The 18562-nt window shown below is 42.1% G+C and overlaps 2 protein-coding genes across 2 annotated transcripts; one reads left to right on the top strand and one right to left on the bottom strand.

Moving 5' to 3' along the window:
- Positions 1-1687: 1687 nt before the first annotated feature.
- LOC133968340 (protein NYNRIN-like) lies at positions 1688-6200 on the top strand. Its single transcript, XM_062404325.1, has one exon. It carries the CDS (start codon positions 2094-2096, stop codon positions 6198-6200), a length of 4107 nt encoding a protein of 1368 aa, XP_062260309.1. The 5' UTR covers positions 1688-2093.
- A 6259-nt stretch (positions 6201-12459) lies between these two features.
- LOC133968337 (zinc finger protein 771-like) lies at positions 12460-18555 on the bottom strand. Its single transcript, XM_062404322.1, has 3 exons — positions 18528-18555; positions 16461-16886; positions 12460-14823 (listed from the first exon to the last, which is right to left on the bottom strand). Exons 1-3 carry the CDS (start codon positions 18553-18555, stop codon positions 13835-13837), a joined length of 1443 nt encoding a protein of 480 aa, XP_062260306.1. The 3' UTR covers positions 12460-13834.
- Between the last annotated feature and the right edge of the window lie 7 nt (positions 18556-18562).

The raw sequence follows: 18562 nt of genomic DNA, 5'->3' as shown, positions 1-18562 counted from the left end.
GGAACAGGTGTATTAGTCATTGTCTCTGGATTATTGTGGATTATTATTGTTAATCTGACCCATTTTGTGGCAATCATTCTTGTGGCATTTTTCCTGTTTTGCCAGAGAAAGAAACAAGGATTCGTGGAGACGTCCACGTCTTAAATTAGAGTGTTGTGAAAACTGTTGAGTCCATTTTCACACAGCTAATTAATAAGGTTATGAAAATTGTTGATAAGCCAATTTCATAGACCAGACAGGATGGGTAACAAGGGGAGTCAAGGACTTCAAAACCCAGAGGGTCCTATTGTGGACGCCATGGTTGCAAGGCACGGATGGGAAAGTGTGACATATCTTCCAGTATGGTCCAGAGACTTTGGTTTTCCTCATAACGGGTCATTCAGTTTCGAAAAAATTAAACTTTTGAGAGAGAAACTCCTCAAGAGAGAGGAAGAGTTAAAAAGCAAGAAAAAGGTCAAGGTCGCAATGTTGAAAGACATTGAAGACAATAAAAAGTGTCTTGAAATGTGGGAAAAAGAGGCAGAGTGTAGGGACAGGAAAAAAACGTTTAAACAGATGGCTAAGGTTGACAAGAAGGAAACTGAGAATGTTGAAAAGAAAGTTGAAAAGAAATCATATACATCTCTTTATCCTCCCCTTACAGGGTTTAAAGGGCCTCTCCTCGACGCCTGCCTCCCTCCTCCCCAACGACAAAACCCCCCTCCATATGATGTGCAGATACCAGACTCCACCGATCGACTCTCAGGCCAATCCCAGCCTCCACCCGCCGCTCTGCCAGTCTATGGAGACGGGGCAGCTGGAGGACTGAATGATAACGTCACCTCTTCCTCATCTCTGGGCTCTGATTCCTTCTCTCCCATTGCAAATAGAACTCGTCAACAGCAGGGAGAAGTGATAACTGCTCCTATGATAAATGTCATGGGACCAACCGGCCCAGCCCTCGTCTACCGCCCCTGGACTGACGCAGACATGACCGAAGCACTGAATCACCTCCCAGACCCACGGAACTCTGGCACAGCATTTGCCCTCCAGTTTGAAACATTTTGCCGTGAATTCATGCCAACAGTGTCTGAAATCAGACGACTTCTAATGAAGAAATTAGGCCCCACTGACTTTGCAAAAATACGTCAGCACTGTGGAGGTGACCTCCGTCTGACTTCGCCAGACTGGGAGGATGCGGGTAATGCAGCATATGTCAACGCTCTCAACACACTCCTCAACGCCCTGAAGACCGCCTTCCCCAATAAAATTGACATGTCCAAAATAACGGGGTGCAAACAACAACCAGGCGAAACCGTAGGAGATTTCCTCACACGTCTGACTGTCCTGTTTAATCAACACAGCGGCATCCCCATACCGGACGACCTTGGCAATGAGCCAGGGGCTTATGAAACACATCTGAAACAGGCCTTCCTGAATGGTCTGTTCCCCCCACTACGGGCAAACGTAGGCAACACCTGCATCGGGCTTGAGGATGCTCGCTTGACAGAGATCAGACGTCATGCTGAACATGCTGAACGCCAACACAAAGAAACCAAAGACAGAGAAAAACTAAAAAAGGATCAACAGCTCCAGAAAGCACAGCTAACCATGATGCAGGCTGTTTCAGCCTTGTCAAGGCCAAGTAGCAAAGATAACGCTGATAGCAGAGCCAACTTCAATGAACCAGGAAGAGGGGGGCGCGGGCGTGGACGTGGTCGTGGGAGAGGCTTCTATCGACAATTTCAAATTCCCAAAGATGAGTGTATGATCTGCAGAGAAAAAGGACACTGGGCGAAGAACTGCCCCCACCGGCGAGAGGAGGGAGAGACAAGAACTTTCACTGCCGACTGAAATAGAGAAAGGGAGGAGATGGCAGACGGGGAGGAGACGACCAATCAACCCACCGAGGATCAAAGAAAGGAAAGTGAATCACACACACACACAGACGCTAAAGCAATGAAGTATTCGCTTGCCAAACTAACCGAACACATACAAACAAGCTACAGCAATGAAGAACCGCTTGCCAAATTAACCGCACACACACACACACACCAGATCACACACAACTTTGTGGTACTTATGTTAAGTACAATAGTGATGCTTTTAAGAAAATGCCACAACTCGAACTGTGTGTTAACGGTCACAAACTTAATTTCATGGTTGACTCTGGTGCAGGTTATTCTGTGGTTAGGACTTCAGATTTGCCCACATCTCCTGAGATGAGTGGTCGCTTTATATTCTCTCAAGGTGCCAGCGGTGCCACTGTAAAAGAAAACTTCACAAAACCTCTCAAATGCGCCGCTCAGTTTGACAAACATCAACAACATCCCATAAAGTTTGAACATGGTTTTCTGTTGTCTCCCTGTTGCCCAATTAATCTATTAGGAAGAGATTTGATGATTGTGTTAGGCCTCAACTTAGTATCCTCCTCTGAAGGAGTGACGGTTACACACAATTCTTCTTCACCCACATTCACAATGTCTCAGACCACACATGAGCAGATGTTTGCATATCAGTGGCAACTTCCTATAAATGCCTCCACTGATCTGCTCTCCACGTCGCACTCTCTTGTCACTCCTTTTTCGGATTTCATGCACACTGATTCATTGCATTGCACCTCACATGTGACAAGCACAGTAGATCACGTTTATGAATCTCTGTTTTTGCCTTTTTCTGATGATTCTCTGAAAGTGTCCAATGTTTTTTGGTCTGGTTCCAGAAGTGCAGCTTTCGTCTCACTCACTGACCAACAGTTGGCACTGTTTCACGTCTTGAATTCCAGCCCTCACATCCCGCTCTCCAAGTCTCATGATGACAAGTGGCAAGACTTAGGCCCATTTGTCAGATCATGCCAGGCTGCCGTTGATTGGCAACCCACAACCAGGCCTGACGTAATGTATTCCCCCAGTCTGAGTGCATTTGATCTAAAAATGTCTCCAACCCTCTGTTGTCCAGCCACACGCTCATTTGTTGTGACTGAAAATCACCTTCATTCTTATGCAATGTTGTCTAGCCCCTCTGACATTTCTCCTTTACTTTCAGATCTGCCTGAAACACTGTGGGCAAAGGACAAATATGATGTGGGCCTCATCAGAAACTGTGATCCAGTCAAAATCACTCCAAAATCTGATTACAGGCCATGTAAACAACAATATCCACTCAGACAAGAAGCAGTGGAGGGGATACGTCCTGTTTTTGAATCCTTTTTGCAGGCTGGAGTAATTGTCCCCTGCCCTGATTCACCGGTCCGCACTCCACTGTTCCCAGTTAAAAAGATCAGAGACAAAGGTCAACCTACTGAGTGGCGGTTTGTGCAGGATTTGAAGGCTGTGAATGATGCTGTAATTTTTCGATCGCCTATTGTTCCCAACCCATACACACTGCTTTCCCAAATTCCGCCTAATGCAGTGTGGTTTTCGGTTGTAGATTTATCCAACGCTTTTTTTAGTGTTCCTGTCCACAAGGACAGCCAGTACTGGTTTGCTTTTAATTTTGAAAACAAGGCCTACACGTTCACACGCTTATGTCAGGGCTACTGTGAGTCTCCGTCATTGTACAATCAGGCTCTCAGGAACAGTCTTGAACCCCTCATCCTCACTCCGGGTTCAGCTCTCTTGCAGTATGTTGATGATCTACTAATTGCCGGTCCCACACAGGAGCAATGTGAAACAAATACGATCGCTTTGCTGAGGCATCTGGCTCGTGAGGGCCATAAAGTCAGTCTCAGCAAACTACAGTTTGTACAACAAACTGTCACGTTTCTGGGTCATGTCGTCACCAAAGATGGCAAATCCCTGTCTGATAAGAGAGTAGAAGCTATTGTTAACATGCCAAAACCCTTGACGAAGAAACAACTCATGTCATTCATCGGCACATGCTCTTTCTGTAGAACGTTCATTCCTGACTTTGCTCTTCTTGAAGCCCCCTTAGGTGCTCTGTACCACGGCAAATCACTCACTCCTCATGAACGTGTCGTTTGGACTCCAGAGGCAGACGAGGCATTTGTCACACTGAAGAAGACGCTGCAGCAATCTCCCACTCTTGCTCTCCCTTACCCTGACAAACCTTTTGTTCAGGCTGTGGATGAGAGAGACCGCTGCATGACTTCCGTCCTCCTTCAGTCGCATGGTGACAAGTTTCGCCCTGTCGCCTACTTCTCTGCCAAACTTGATCCGGTGGCAGCTGGCCTTCCACGTTGTTTGCGTGCAGTGGCCGCATGTGAAAAAGCCGTTCTTGCCTCACGAGACATAGTAGGTTACTCTGACTTGACACTCCTTGTTCCTCATGCTGTGTCTCTCATTCTTACAGAACAGAAGACCTCACATCTCTCTGCTGCTCGCTGGTTGCGGTATCACACTGTTCTTCTTGACATGCCCAACATCACAGTGAAACGCTGTTCAACTTTGAACCCAGCCACGCTTCTTCCGCTTCCGGATGACGGGGAAGAACACAACTGTGTGGCTGAACTTCAAGTCCAGTGTTCCCCACGACCTGACCTCTTTGACGAACCTCTTTCTAACTCTGACTTGATTCTGTATGTCGATGGGTCTGCCTCACGTGACCCTGTCTCTGGTACTAACTGTGTTGGTTTCTCTGTTTGTTCAGATAGCGAAGTCCTCGTCTCGAGTTCTCTTCCTCATCACCTCTCAGCACAGGCAGCAGAGCTCATCGCACTCACGGAAGCATGCAAACTGGCTACTGGTAAAACACTCACAGTCTACACTGACTCCAGATATGCATTCGGTGTAACTCATGATTTTGGTGCCGTTTGGCAACACAGAAACTTCCTCACATCCTCTGGTAAAAAGATAGCACACCATGGTCTCATCACAGATCTTCTATCTGCGATTTTGCTCCCAAAAACGGTGGCTGTATGCAAATGTGCTGCACACACAAGTGCTACGGATGTGGTGTCTCGGGGAAACGCCAAAGCAGACACAGCGGCTAAAGCTGCAGCTCGCTTACCACCTCCTCTTTCAAACAAACAATTGGCTGCACTCACATCTGACATGTCCTCCTCTCTTTCTGCAGTACAGTCCACTGCTACTCCTCCTGAGATCTCCCTATGGAAGAAGTCCGGTGCTATGTTCCAAGCTGGTGTGTGGTATGGTCCTGACAACAAACCCTGTTTGCCAAAACATTTCTTTCCCCATTATGCTAAGTTATCTCATGGCAAAGATCACACATCTAAAATGGGGATGTTATCTATGATAACAGAACATTGGTTCACGAAAGGTTTCTCCACCTATGCTCAAAAGTACTGTCAGGCATGCGTAATCTGCGCCACACACAACGTTGGCAGGCCAGTGGCTGTAACCAGCCAGGCAGCTCACCAACCACCAACTCGACCTTTTGAACATCTGATGATGGACTTCATAGAGCTGTCACCATCAGAAGGTAAATCTCACTGCTTAGTGATGGTCGACATGTGGTCAAAATGGGTTGAAGCTTTCCCTGCCTCAAAACAAACTGCAAGTGTGGTCACCAAAGCATTGTTAAGAGACATTATTCCACGATGGGGAATTCCTAGCAGGATTTCCAGTGACAACGGCAGACACTTCGTAAACGAAGCTGTCAAACAACTCGGTTCTCATCTAGGTATGGATGTGCGAACACACTGTGCATATCATCCAGCCAGTGGTGGAGCTGTGGAACGAGAGAATGGCACACTCAAAACTAAACTTGCAAAGTGCTGTGAAGACACAGGTCTTGCATGGACAAAAGTCCTGCCTCTGGTGCTGATGTACATGAGGATGAGAAAACGAACAAGGTCTAATCTTTCACCTTATGAGATTCTTTTTGCAACTCCTCCCCACATTGGTGTGGCTCCTCCATCTTCTCCGCTTCAATCCACAGACTTGTGTGATGATAACATGTTGTCTTATTGTGCTAACCTAACTTCGTCTCTTTCAGACATCAGGAGACAGGTGACCTCCTCCCTTCCTCATCCAGCTACTGAACCGCTTCATAACCTCCAGCCAGGCGACTTTGTGGTGGTCAAGGACTTCCGGAGAAAGAATTGGCGCTCACGCAGGTGGCAAGGGCCTTACCAGATACTGCTCACAACCTACACAGCCGTGAAAGTTGCTGAAAGAGCCACCTGGATCCACGCCAGCCATTGCAAACGAGTACCATCTCCATCGGACCAGCTGACGCCTTCAACTGAAAGCACACACACTGATACTCTCCCTCCAGCTTGCGTATGTGTTTCTGAGTGATTTCACTAGACAAAAACAGCTATTGCAATTATCCTTTCAACTTCATATTTTATGATGCCTTAATTTAAATCTCTGAATTTTTAAGGTTGATGTGTTACTTTATGAAGTTTGTACATACTTAATAATATATACATACCACTTCTGTCTGTCCTGGGTGAGGAATCCCTCACATGTGGATCTCTCTAAGGTTTCTACTTATTTTTCACCCTGTGAAAAGGGTTTTTTTTAGTAATTTTCTTCCTTACGCTTTATGAGGGTTAAGGGCAGAGGTTGTCACCCCATGTTTAAGGCCTATGATATTTTCAACCTTACATATACTTTATGTTGACATTTAACATTTTATTACATTTTAATATGAGTTACTTTTGCCAATCAATACAGTATGTTACATTTTGATAATGGTTAATGAGAAAATGATTTTGTTTGACCTGATTTCCTTCCATATTTTTTCATTTTAAACGCTTGCTCCATTACAGGAAAATAACTTTTTTTTGTTTCCTTTCCGCAAAAACAGCAACGGCTACCTATTGTGGCCTCATCGCCAGTGACTCTGTATATAGGATTGCAGACTCTATGATTTTCTTCTATGATTTGATGTTTGTTACTGATGTTGATTATGATGTTTCTTGATTATTTTTCGTTAGTGATCATATTTTTTATTGATGATCAAATGGGGGAGTGTAATGGAAAATATCACTGACCAGTGTCTAAGGTATTGGATATCCCCTTACTAAGTGTCTCACTGCTGTGATACTGTCTACCTGACAGGATGGAGCCCTTATTTGTTGATGTTTTTCCTTAATTGGTACCAGGGACGGTAGGGTGAGGTTTTTCATCTAACTGGTACCGGGGACGGAAGGACACAGCAGATAAGATAGAGGATGATCTCATGTCTTTCATGTCTTCTTTTTTTTTTTCATATCATGTCTTATGAAACGCCTCTTTGTATAAGTTCTGGCTTCTGTGAACTTACAGCCAGTTGTTCCATTTTGAGCACCCGTGCTTGTTGTGTAAACTCTGCAGAGCTTATTATTATAAAGACTCAAAAGCAACTCCGGTCTGAGAATTTCATTATTTCAAATCTCAAGATGAATTTCCATCACAGAAGTATTGAGTGACATGTTTAATAATTATATTTTTGAAGACAGTGTCACTCCTGCCCCTGTCCCCCCAGTGGTAACAAACACTGACGGCTGCGTTCAATGTCCAAATGACTTGTTTGATACACCAGTCGATGAAGCAAGTAAACTTGAGTGTGGAGCATTTTCTGATAACAACCAGGAACCTCCTCCAGATACCTCCCAACTTTTTGGCTCATATGAATATCCGGGGTGTTTATGGAATGCTCCTGGTGATGTGTTGTCATCTTCTGTGAGCGACACACATTTGTCAACAGGTGCTTCTTCTGAAAGTCTGACCCTACTTGACTCTCAGCCATTATCAACTAAGAATGAAGAGATTTTCCATTCGGCAGATCAGCCGACTGTCCCCAGTGACGCACCTCTAAACCAAGATGAGTCTCAAACTTCAGATTCTTTTTTCACAAACAACCAGACAATGGAGCAGGGAGCTGATCTGGACATATTCAACCTTAATGATGTTATGTTCAGTCAGCCGCCTTCTGTTAATGTGTCTAATGCTTCCATAACCCAAACATCCACTTTCTCCTATAATATATTTGGATTGAGTGACACCTCAAACCGTACAGACGTGTTTGCAGCGCTTCAGAGCAGTTCAGCCCCCTCTGATTCATTGCATGATGTATTTGGTTCAGATGTGTTTTCCAGTTGCGCTCCTTCAGCTCAGGTAGATCTATTTGGTGATGATATCTTTGAATCAGGACCAGTGCTGCTGTCAGTTTCTGGGGCAAGTGATGAAGCCTCATTTATGGACAGTCTGTTGGTGTCAGAAAGCAAAAATACTGAGAAAGCAGCAGGAAACACGGTCACAAACAGCAGCTGGATGGATGACCTGCTTGGGTGATAACAGGACTTTCTTGGTATCATAAAAAAAAGTACTGTAAATGTCCAGAGAATGAAAGAAATCTTGTTAACATTGTTTCAAAAAGCACATCTTGAGACAAGAAAATGATTCACCACTTAGCAGTTATAATAACAGCTAATATTGTTTTCATGGCCCGTTTCGTCTGGTCACCAGGTTGCACCTGGCTTTTACGGAGCCCCTGAAGATCTGTAAGTTGACATATTTTTTCTTGTGAGCACAAGATATTTATTTTTTGCGAACAAGATAAGACATAAACACAACTCCTTGTTGTCTTCAAAGCATCATCCAGTCATCTCTTTACTAAACAGATATTAACTTTGTGTGCACAAGATAAAAAAGTATCAACTTTATGGAATCCAGGAGCTCCGTAGGCTTTCTTCTACATTTTAAATGAATATAGTCAGCATTCAATCCTGTGTCTGCTCCAATCGGCTGTGATAGAAATATGACACCCTGGTGTTTACGCTAATTTGGGAAGACAGCGAGGTGAGAGGGCCTCAGTTTTTGGCATGTTTGTGATATTTAACATGACACACCAGGAAAAAAAAGGAAAACTCCTCTACTGGAAATGGGAAATGGTTGGATGGTTCACAAGGGTTTAGAAAACCTTCCTATACCTAATTACTGGTTAAATAGAGGCATCAGTGTCCTTTTACTCAAACTGTTTGTAACTTTAACATGATCTGGTGAATATGTCTCCATGTTACTGTTGCCTGTAAAAAAGATTGCACATATTTATTTCTCATAAATACACAGGTGAAAAATGAGTCAAGAGTAATAACTAAGTTTAATCAGATTGTTTTTCAAATATACTACTTCTAATTCCACTATTACAATCAGCAACATTGATACCAAAGTATAATGCAATGCAAATCCACTCAAAAATGTAATTAACAACTTGTCTTTGAGCTTGAAGACACATCACTAAACATAATGCTTGATTTGATGATTAAAACAGATGTTAGTATAAAATATTATTCTTAAATCCCTATCAACCTTTATCGTATCTTTCAAGCAGCAGTGTCTTGTCGAAGTTGATGTTTGAAGAGAGGAGACGCAGACCCAGAACTTGCAGCATAACAGAATTTATTACACAGAAGTTTCACAGGTCAGCCCGGAGAATTCACACAGGCCAAATAGTGAAAATCTGATTTGCCTCTGCAAGGCAAGTACTTTTATAGGGGGGGTTGTTAACCACAAACCTAGTGATAAAATGACGTCACACAACAGGGCCTTCTGCCTAAATTTGGAAATGTTCCTTAAGATTTAGGGACCTGCTGAAAACCATCTCTCCTCTTATTATTCCATAGGCGGTTCAAGGATAGTTCAGACAAGGAGAAACAAACAGAACACATCTGGAAATAATACTTAAAGGTCTGAACATAAGATTCAAGGCACCTTAAGATATTTACATGTCATTATGATCTATACCTATGCTAGAGAAATCCATTAGCTGAATAATAGTATGAGCATAAGGCGTCATAGATGTAATTGTCATTATGCTTCATAACATGTTCAAAAGATCTTCTTAGCTGAATATACTATACCTTCTTATCATTTTACAGACCACCACGATTAGCACCAGCACGTCTGATGGCATTTGGGGAACCAAACAGAATGACCTCAGACTTATCATTATTACATTTAATAGAGTCTTGGGACATCCATGTGTACATGTGTTACTGATTGTTAACCTGGCTAAGAGGCAGCATAAATAAATACAACGAAAGAGGAACAAGAATGGATCCCTGAGGGACACATTGCAGCTGAGCCTTTTATTAAGCAGAGTTATTAAGAGGTCCAGATGTATTTCTGTTGGAGAGGTATGAATGTAGTGAGCTAAGAGCAGTGCCCTTAATACAAAGATCAACTGCATCAAAGAGATCTAAAATTCACACACAAGAGTCAAAAGAAAGAACACACACATACAGTAAATTTAATGTAAATTGTTATTGTTTACAGCTTTAGATATTCTGTATACACTGGGGAAATGATTTGCTTTGAATGAATATAATGATTAAACAATCTATGATAAAATTAGACCTTTGAAGTCACTCTCCTCCCTACGTGTTTTGTTCATTGTTGTATGTCTGATCTTTGCAAATGGTTTTTGTGCAGTTTGTAACTTACAAAGATTCTCTCAAATTCATCTGGTAAAAGTGGAACATTTCAGTTCTCACCTACTATTTAAGTGTGTGTGTATTTGCAAGCATCATTTGTGACATCACAACTATGTTGGAAGTCAAACCCTGGTCCATCTGCAACTTAGAAGAGTAACATAATGTAACATACATGTCTGACTGTGAGAAGCTGATTAATTTGTCTCGTGATGAGACAATTCAACTGTAGCCAGTACAGCCTCCATTCGTACAGAAACAAAGAGGAGGAGGGCGATGACGCCATTGTCTTTTTATTAGACTTTTATTCTTGGAAACACATTCAATACATAAAGGAGAACACACTGTCATTGTATCTCACGAACCAAGAAACTAGTGATGGCGATATGAAGCTTCATGAAGCTTTGAAGCTTTCCATCCAATTGGTTCGCTCCTGGGCCGAAAATTCATGATGCTTCATTTGCTCTACTACGCCATCAAGTGGACATTAAATGTAAATGTAACTAGGGCTACGTTGTAGCACTAACGGGCCCGAGCACAGGCCATTTCAAGTCTGTTGCGGTCGTTGAAGAAAGAGCGTTCGATGACCAAGCACTCGTCTTCGTGTTACATGCGTTTGGGCACTGCAGCAAGGATAAACGCCTCACTTTCTGTAGCCAGCAGGTGGTGCTATCGTTTTAAGTCATGGTGTCTTTGTAGATATCATCAGGTCGCGATTCTTGTCTTACATGTCTGGTTTGGACTGGATTGGACCAAATATGTCCAAGATACAGAAGCTCATGTTTTAATGGCGTGTAATCAAACTTTGAAGTCACGCCAAGGTCACGCCGTGAGACAAGAAATCGATCTTTTAATAACTTTTCATCTCCATCTTGTTGTGATGACACTCAACTAAATTTCACATTGATCTGATGAAAGCTCTACAACAAGTACATCAAAGTAAAAGGATGGAATATGGCTAAAAAGGCTACCAAATCCAAAATGGCGGGCTTCCTGTGTGGTTTAGCATATCTGTCCAAGAGACTTATTTCTTTGTCATGAAAAGACACATGTCCCTATCGATTTTTGTAGACGTAGACCAATCGTAGTGCCGGGGCTGCCCTTTAGGGGGCGCTAGTCAGTTATTTTGACACGCCCATTCCTTTAAACTATCTGTATATCTTCAGGGGTGGGCTGTTGATACACACATGTAGTTTGAGGGAGCTGGACCCATGAACACGGAAGTTACAGCAATTTCATGTGTCATGGCGAGTTGAACTTTGATGACACGCCATTAATAATCTGCATGATGAAAAGTCACAGTAATCGTAAGCCTACATATCAATGTCTTGAGACCCATTTGACACAGTTTGACATGGTTTCACAAAGTGGATGAGGAGAAATACATCCAAGTGTAAAATGTACCAAAAACAAGACATTTCCTGCTGCCACCAGGAGGCGCTGAGATTTTAAGTCACGATTTCTGTGTAGATGTCTTCAGGTCGCAACTCTTGTCTTACATGTGTAGTTTGGTGTCGATTGGACTAAATATGTCTGAGATAGAGAAGCTCGTGTTTTGTTGCCGTTTCATCAAACTTTGACGCCATGCCACGGTCAGATGGTATGACGAAAAGTTGATCTTTCAATAACTTTTGATCTCCATTTTGTTGTGATGACACTCGTCTAAATTTTAAGTTGATATGGTTAAAACTCTACGAGAAGTACATCAAAGTAAAAATATGGAATATGACCAAAATGGCCACTTAATCCAAAATGGCGGGCTTCCTGTTAATTTTTTCACAATGGTCCTCGAGGCTTTGTTTTGTCATGATACACAACTGTCTTGATTTTCGTGAGGATCGGTGAATGCTAAATGAGGGGCTTTTCCGTAGGTGGTGCTGTTGAGCCATTTTGCCACGCCCATTTCCAAATACTCCAGAATACGTAAATTTACACCACTTTCTAATTTACTGCAAACTTTTAAAACTTTTTGAGCATGTTTAAAAATCTTAGAATAATCCTTTCAATTTCAATAGGGCCTCCCACCGGAGGTGCTCGGGCCCTAATTATAATGACACCCCGGCTTTGGTGTGTGAAGCTTTGAATTGAAAAAAATATTTCATGATGTTTGTGAAGCCAATACACGTAACACGTACAAAATGGATAATAGATTATTTATTTTGATTAAAAAACAACAGTTCTCAACAGTGCTGGGTTTCAGGAGGTTTCCTTTTTTAGAAATAATTTAGCCTGCTTTAGAAACGATCCTTTCACAGGGCACAGATGAAGCTGGGGTACAAGAAAAGATACTTCAAGTTTATACAAGTTAAGAAATAAATTATTTTTTCCCCCCGAATATTCTATAATATATTGCAAGCAAATGCACAATAAAGTCCCAGGACTAGTAGTGTGAGGGGGAATCCATTGCGTTTCGCGGCCCCTTATATTTTGAATCGCACACCAAACCCGCAAACCATTTCCTGAATCAGTCACGTGGTTCGGCCGATTCGCGAGGCTTCAAATGTCATCACATACGTCATCGACACACGCCTCAATACTCGCTTCACAAAATTCATCCTGGATTACTCGACACACGCTTCGAAGCCTCGACACGGGAGGACACATCACTACAAGAAACCATTGTCTTAAAACAAACATATTTAATCTCTGAACTGGTTAATAACACACATTAATACTGTGCAAGGATTTATTATACAAAAAAAACATCTTTCATATTTTTAGCAACATGTAGCAGTCACGACCGGGGACGAAACACGGATGCACGATGCTCTGGGACCAGCTGGACACTATCACACAGTGACTTGCTTGGTGTCCCCTTACACTTTCCCGTGAAGCAGCACATCTGCTATTGGAAATTTCATTGGCTAATCGATACGCCAGTCATCAGAACACTCGGTTGTGATTGGATCAGTCTTTACACATCAGAAGAGTGGCAAGCTCTCTCCGTCAACGAGGTGTCTCGTTGGCTATTTGTTTTTGATTGATGATGTTACTGGATTGGATTGTCTGGACCTTTGGCAATGCACCAAGAACATTTTTGTAGTATTGTTATCGATCTTTGGACTAATATGATGCTTCTTAGGTGTGTGATGTCGACTTTGTCAGTCTTTTGATTTTGTTTCCGGTCTGACTGAGACGTTGATTGTACTGGCTATGGTGATCGGATCTTGAAATGCTTTACATCAGTCAAATCAGAAAAATATTAGCTTTCCAAAGATATGTTGCTTCAGTACCTAGCAGTAAAACGGCGTTCTGTAAATAGTAATGTTTGACGCTTATCGGTAAAACTGCCCACCTGGAGGACGCCCGCAGGCTGATGCTGCTCAACAGGTTACCTTAAAATGACATGAAGGCCTTTATGAAAAATAGATAAATTATGTAGAAATCAGTAGAAACAAGCTATATAAACACACATGTTTCATGTTATTCAATGAGTTGAATATTTTGATGCACAGGTTGCAACTGAATCACTTCTCTCCTTTATAAATCCTCACGTCTTTTGCCACACTCAGATCAACTAAACTGTTTCTCTCCTGTATGATTCCTCATATGTTTATTGAGACTGCCCTTTTGAGTAAATCTTTTACCACACTCAGAGCAACTAAACGGTTTCACCCCTGTATGACCCCTCATATGTATATTTAGATTGCACCTTCCGATAAATCTGTTACCACACTCAGAGCAACTAAACGGTTTCACTCCTGTATGAATCCTCATATGTCTATTTAGACTGCTCCTTTCAGTAAATCTTGTAAAACACTCAGAGCAACTAAACGGTTTCTCTCCAGTATGTATCCATTTATGTGTTTCTAGGCTGCTCCTTTCAGTAAATCTTTTACCACACTCCACGCAACTAAACGGTTTCTCTCCTGTATGACGCATCATATGTCTATCTAGATGGCTCCTATCGTTAAATTTGTTACCACACTCAGAGCAACTAAATGGTTTCTCTCCTGTATGACGCATCATATGTCTATTTAGATCGCCCCTTCTGGTAAATCTGTTACCACACTTAGAGCAAATAAACAGTTTTTTTTCTGTCTTAAATCCCACATCACTTAGAGGCTGTTTGTTATTTATTGTATTTAAACCAGTCTGAGTTTCCCTGGTCTCCATCCAATCATTCTTACTGTCTTCAGTCATAGTAGAGTCTTCAGTCTTGTCCTCAGGACCTGGTTGTAACCGTCCATCAGGACCTGGGTTCCTCGCTGATTCTGGTCCTCCACAGTCCGCTCTGTTCTCCTTTGTCTCACTCGGATGAAGCTTTGAAGATTTGAGTTTTTCGTCATCTTCTTCACTCTTCACAGCTGCAGGAGTCAATGTGAACTGGATATCAGCCTCCTCCAGTCCTTGAAACTGCAGTCCATCCTGATTGGTCCACGGTTCCTCCTGTTCCTCTTTAATGTGGAGGGACTCTGGGTCCTCAAGGGGGCGCCACTGCTGCTGCTCAGAGGGATCCTCTTCTTTATTCACCATCAGTTGCTGGATGCCTGCAGGATACACTGAAACACAAATACACACGTTTATTATTTCAGAGTTTCCTGAATGTTTTGAAAAACTTGTGTTGTAACGTTTAATGTCGACTGTTGTGATTTTTTTATGATCACATTATGGAAATACAGATGTGTAATAATAAGGGATAAGATATTTTTGTTTATAACCAATAATTTATGTTAATGTACTATTAAATTTATAGGCCATTTCTATATATTGTTACCTGTTCAGTTGTTGTAACTATGTTAATTGATTCTGTAAATGATAAACATTCTTGATGACGCTGATGGAGAAGAAGCACCTTGTCTGAGTCACTTTATTAACATCTCCCCTTTTCAGGACACATAACTACATCTCTGACGTTTATACTGTTTAAAAATCGGTTGAAAATTTAGCAAGTTATGGTTATTTAAAAAGTACATACAGCTATCAACACAATGTTATGGTTGAGCGAGCTGACTGTGGCAAGATGGCTGCCATGTGCGGACGTTCGACTCTGTTGGCCAAGACATCTAGCCTTTATATATATATATTAGTGCCGTCAGTTTAATGCGTTATTAATGGAGTTAACGCAAACCCATTTTAACGCCGTTAATTTTTTTTATCGCGAGATGAACACAGAGCTGCCAACTCTCACGCTTTCGCCGTGTGACACACGCTTTTGCATGTTGGTGGTTGACTAAGTCACAATAATTTTTTAAAACATCATCGTATCAGGCCATCAAGAAGTACACGGAGCGGGCGAGTGTGTTTCTGTGTGGTTCCAGATAGCGCACCGTAGCCCCGCCCCCTGCCCCCGCGCACTCACTCAGAGAGACACAGTGATGATCAGAGCTCAGTGACTGACTGCTTCTCAACTATGGAAACAGTGAAAACACAGAGTTTCTCTGCGCCTCAGCTTCTTGATCAGAGAAGAAGCTGCAGTTGGTTTCTACCAAGCTTCAGTATCTGTGTTTGCCTCAGGTCTGACCTGCTCTCGCTTTTTGTTTGAATATTTCGCCAACTAAAATATATATTTTGAAGCTATTATTATATGTTTTTATTTATTTAAAAACAGGGTACTTCTTATTTCATACATTTTCCACAAATATGGGGAGGACTCAAATAGCCCTAAACAGTTCTGTGTTTAATTTGTTTCAAAGTAGGCCGACACTTGTTGTGTATTTTGTTTGTTTGTTATTTTGTTGCTTGTCTGTTTGAGAGGCCTGACTGTTGTTTTTCAATCAAATAAAACGTTTGCATAAAGCAAGCCAATCCACTTGTCCATGTTGATAGAGCATTAAAAAAAAACAAAAATGATGGGGAACAAATAAATGAAGGGACATTAAGAATAGATACAAATTTGCGATTAATTGCCCACCCCTGATCTAGGGACTGATCCGCTCTGTGCAGCCGGACTTCATATTTTGTTCACAACTGTTCTTGTAAATGTTGATTAAAGTGTGATATATTGTTGGCGTTATTACTTTGCCTGCCTCACTTTTTCATTGCCTAACCATAACATTTACTCTTACCTGTAGAAGCTTATCAAATTAATATGAGTACAATTGAGTTCAGCTTATTAGTCCGGCCCTCCACAACTGTCCATGTTTCTTATGTGGACACTCGGGGAAATTAATTGCCCACCCCTGATCTAGGGACTGACCTGCTCTGTGCAGCCGGACTTCGGGCTGCATCACGGCATCGAGCAGCCTCCTCTGGCGGCGGATCTCCCGCTTGGACCTTTCTGACTGCTCCATTCTGTCTTCGTACTCAGCCAAGGTTTCCTCAATCCCCACGAGGATCTCTTCCCCCGCCGACGCGAGCCGCTCGGTCAGCATCGCTCTCAGCGCCGGGACTCGGGCCTTTCCTCCTTCTTTCTCCACCTGCAGCAGGACGTCTTCAGCGGCAGCGCTGAGCCGCTCATGTACCGACACCCTTAGCAGCTGCACGGCGGACATGTTCCTCCTCTCTGCACTCTGAGTCTCTGAGGGGACAAAGACAGCAAGCGGCAGGAAACAGAGACTCGGAGCTCCGAGCCAGCAGCGACCCCCGTTGAACTGGAGGACGAAGAGGAAACGAAGTACTAATACTGCACAGTAGAAATACTCGGTAACAATAACTTGTTAAACAAGTACTGAAGTGTAAGAAACGAAATTAACTTATCCAATAGTGGGAAAAGAATTGGGATCATTTACTGAAGTAAAAGTAACAAGACAGTAAGTAATATTCCATTACAAGTGAAAGTACTAAGACAGTGAAGTAGAAATACTCAATAATTAAATTAAACAAACTTCGACAGTAAACCCAAAAATAAACGACAATTTATCGCTCCGTCATCGCTGCTTCACTGTCCGTGTGTGTGAGAGTAATGCTGCGTTCCAGACGACTCGTATGTCAGATATTCTGACATGAAATTGCCCAGTTCCGACTTCACGTCAAACGTAACAAACATGTCTGACTGTGAGAAGAGAGGATTGGATAAGATTTATTGTGAGCAGCAAGAGTGTGATGAACGTCGTACATTGCAAATACATACATTGAAAATAAATTATGTTACTTTCTACTTAATATTATAACCCAGTAGAATCCTATAAGTCGCAATGTTTCCAATCCATAATAATCCAATTAATCCTTCTCTTGTAAAGTTATGGAAAGGATTACTTTAGGTTTTAGGTTTCAGTGATATTGTATTTCATACAATAATGATGCTCATTATGTTTCACATTTATTTAATAGTTTTAAAATACAGGGCTATTATTAGTAATATTCCATTTAAAACTTGATCAGATAGTAGAATCAGTAGTTTTCGAGCAGAAAGTCTGGAATAGTGCGTTTGTTGATGGCTGCCACTTTTGTAATCAGCTGTTTAGCCTCTTCTGTCTTTCCTCTGTCCAACATCCACATGGCTGTCTCTAGAATAAACCTGTTGGACCAAGGACAGTTCACACTTAATGTGTAACTCACTGCTGCAACAGTAGAGGGCAATAAAAAGAGTCAATAAACACCATATGCAAATGGAAATCACAACTAGTGGAGCTACCTTGATAAATTGATATACATATAAATATAAAGTTAATTGCCTTTCTCTTTTTTAGATTTGTACAAGTAAATCAAAAAGAGTGTTGTTATTTCTTCTCCTATCTTTTGTAAGCATCTTAACTTGTGTGATGAGCTGCTGCATACATTTGTCATTGCAGGGATGAGCTGAACTGAACTGAGGATTCATCCTTTAGGGATCACCAAAAATTTGTGGAATGGTTAAACTAATGGCATGATGTTGCAACATCCTGCTGTCCAGTCTCTCCCACACAACCAGCATTATATCCTAATCGTTATTGACCGCTCCGGTAGCTCAAAAACATTTGACACCTCACGATTGTGTGCCTCTGCCAACAAGTCAAGTTGCAGGACGAATGCTCACAATCTCCCATTGTGTTCATGAGGCGTGGTGTTAAATAATGGCCAGCAAAGTAAAATATCAGGATATGATGGCAGGGGGAAGTTGACCTTTGACTGATGGATGTAAAATGTGATCACTTCATCATTGTGTCCTAATATATATATTGGGAAATTGTGTTATAATTGTGAAGCATTTGAGCTAAGGCCAATAATGTGTTTTGTGAGCTCACAGAGACCTTAAACAACCAAAATGTGATCCATTCATCCGTTAGTCTAAATGGATGTTTATGGCAAATTTGAAGAAATTCCTGAGACACACTTTTGTGCTCACAAGAACGAGAGGGAGGGATGACCATCATTCTGGCC

This window comes from Platichthys flesus, chromosome 14 (assembly GCF_949316205.1).
Source record: "Platichthys flesus chromosome 14, fPlaFle2.1, whole genome shotgun sequence".
Taxonomy (NCBI): domain Eukaryota; kingdom Metazoa; phylum Chordata; class Actinopteri; order Pleuronectiformes; family Pleuronectidae; genus Platichthys; species Platichthys flesus.
The sequence above is the reverse complement of the archived record's forward strand: the minus strand, read 5'-3'. Positions and strand labels throughout refer to the sequence as shown.

What these genes read in the sequence shown, in the direction of transcription:
- LOC133968340 (XM_062404325.1), top strand. Translation starts at nt 2,094, where the DNA reads ATGCCACAACTCGAACTGTGTGTTAACGGTCACAAACTTAATTTCATG.
- LOC133968337 (XM_062404322.1), bottom strand. Translation starts at nt 18,555, where the DNA reads ATGATGGTCATCCCTCCCTCTCGTTCTT. An exon ending in CATCCCTCCCTCTCGTTCTT is followed by an intron (nt 16,887 to 18,527) that starts GTGAGCACAAAA and finishes TCTACTGTGCAG; the next exon opens with TATTAGTACTTCGTTTCCTC. An exon ending in AGTCCGGCTGCACAGAGCAG is followed by an intron (nt 14,824 to 16,460) that starts GTCAGTCCCTAG and finishes TTTGTGTTTCAG; the next exon opens with TGTATCCTGCAGGCATCCAG.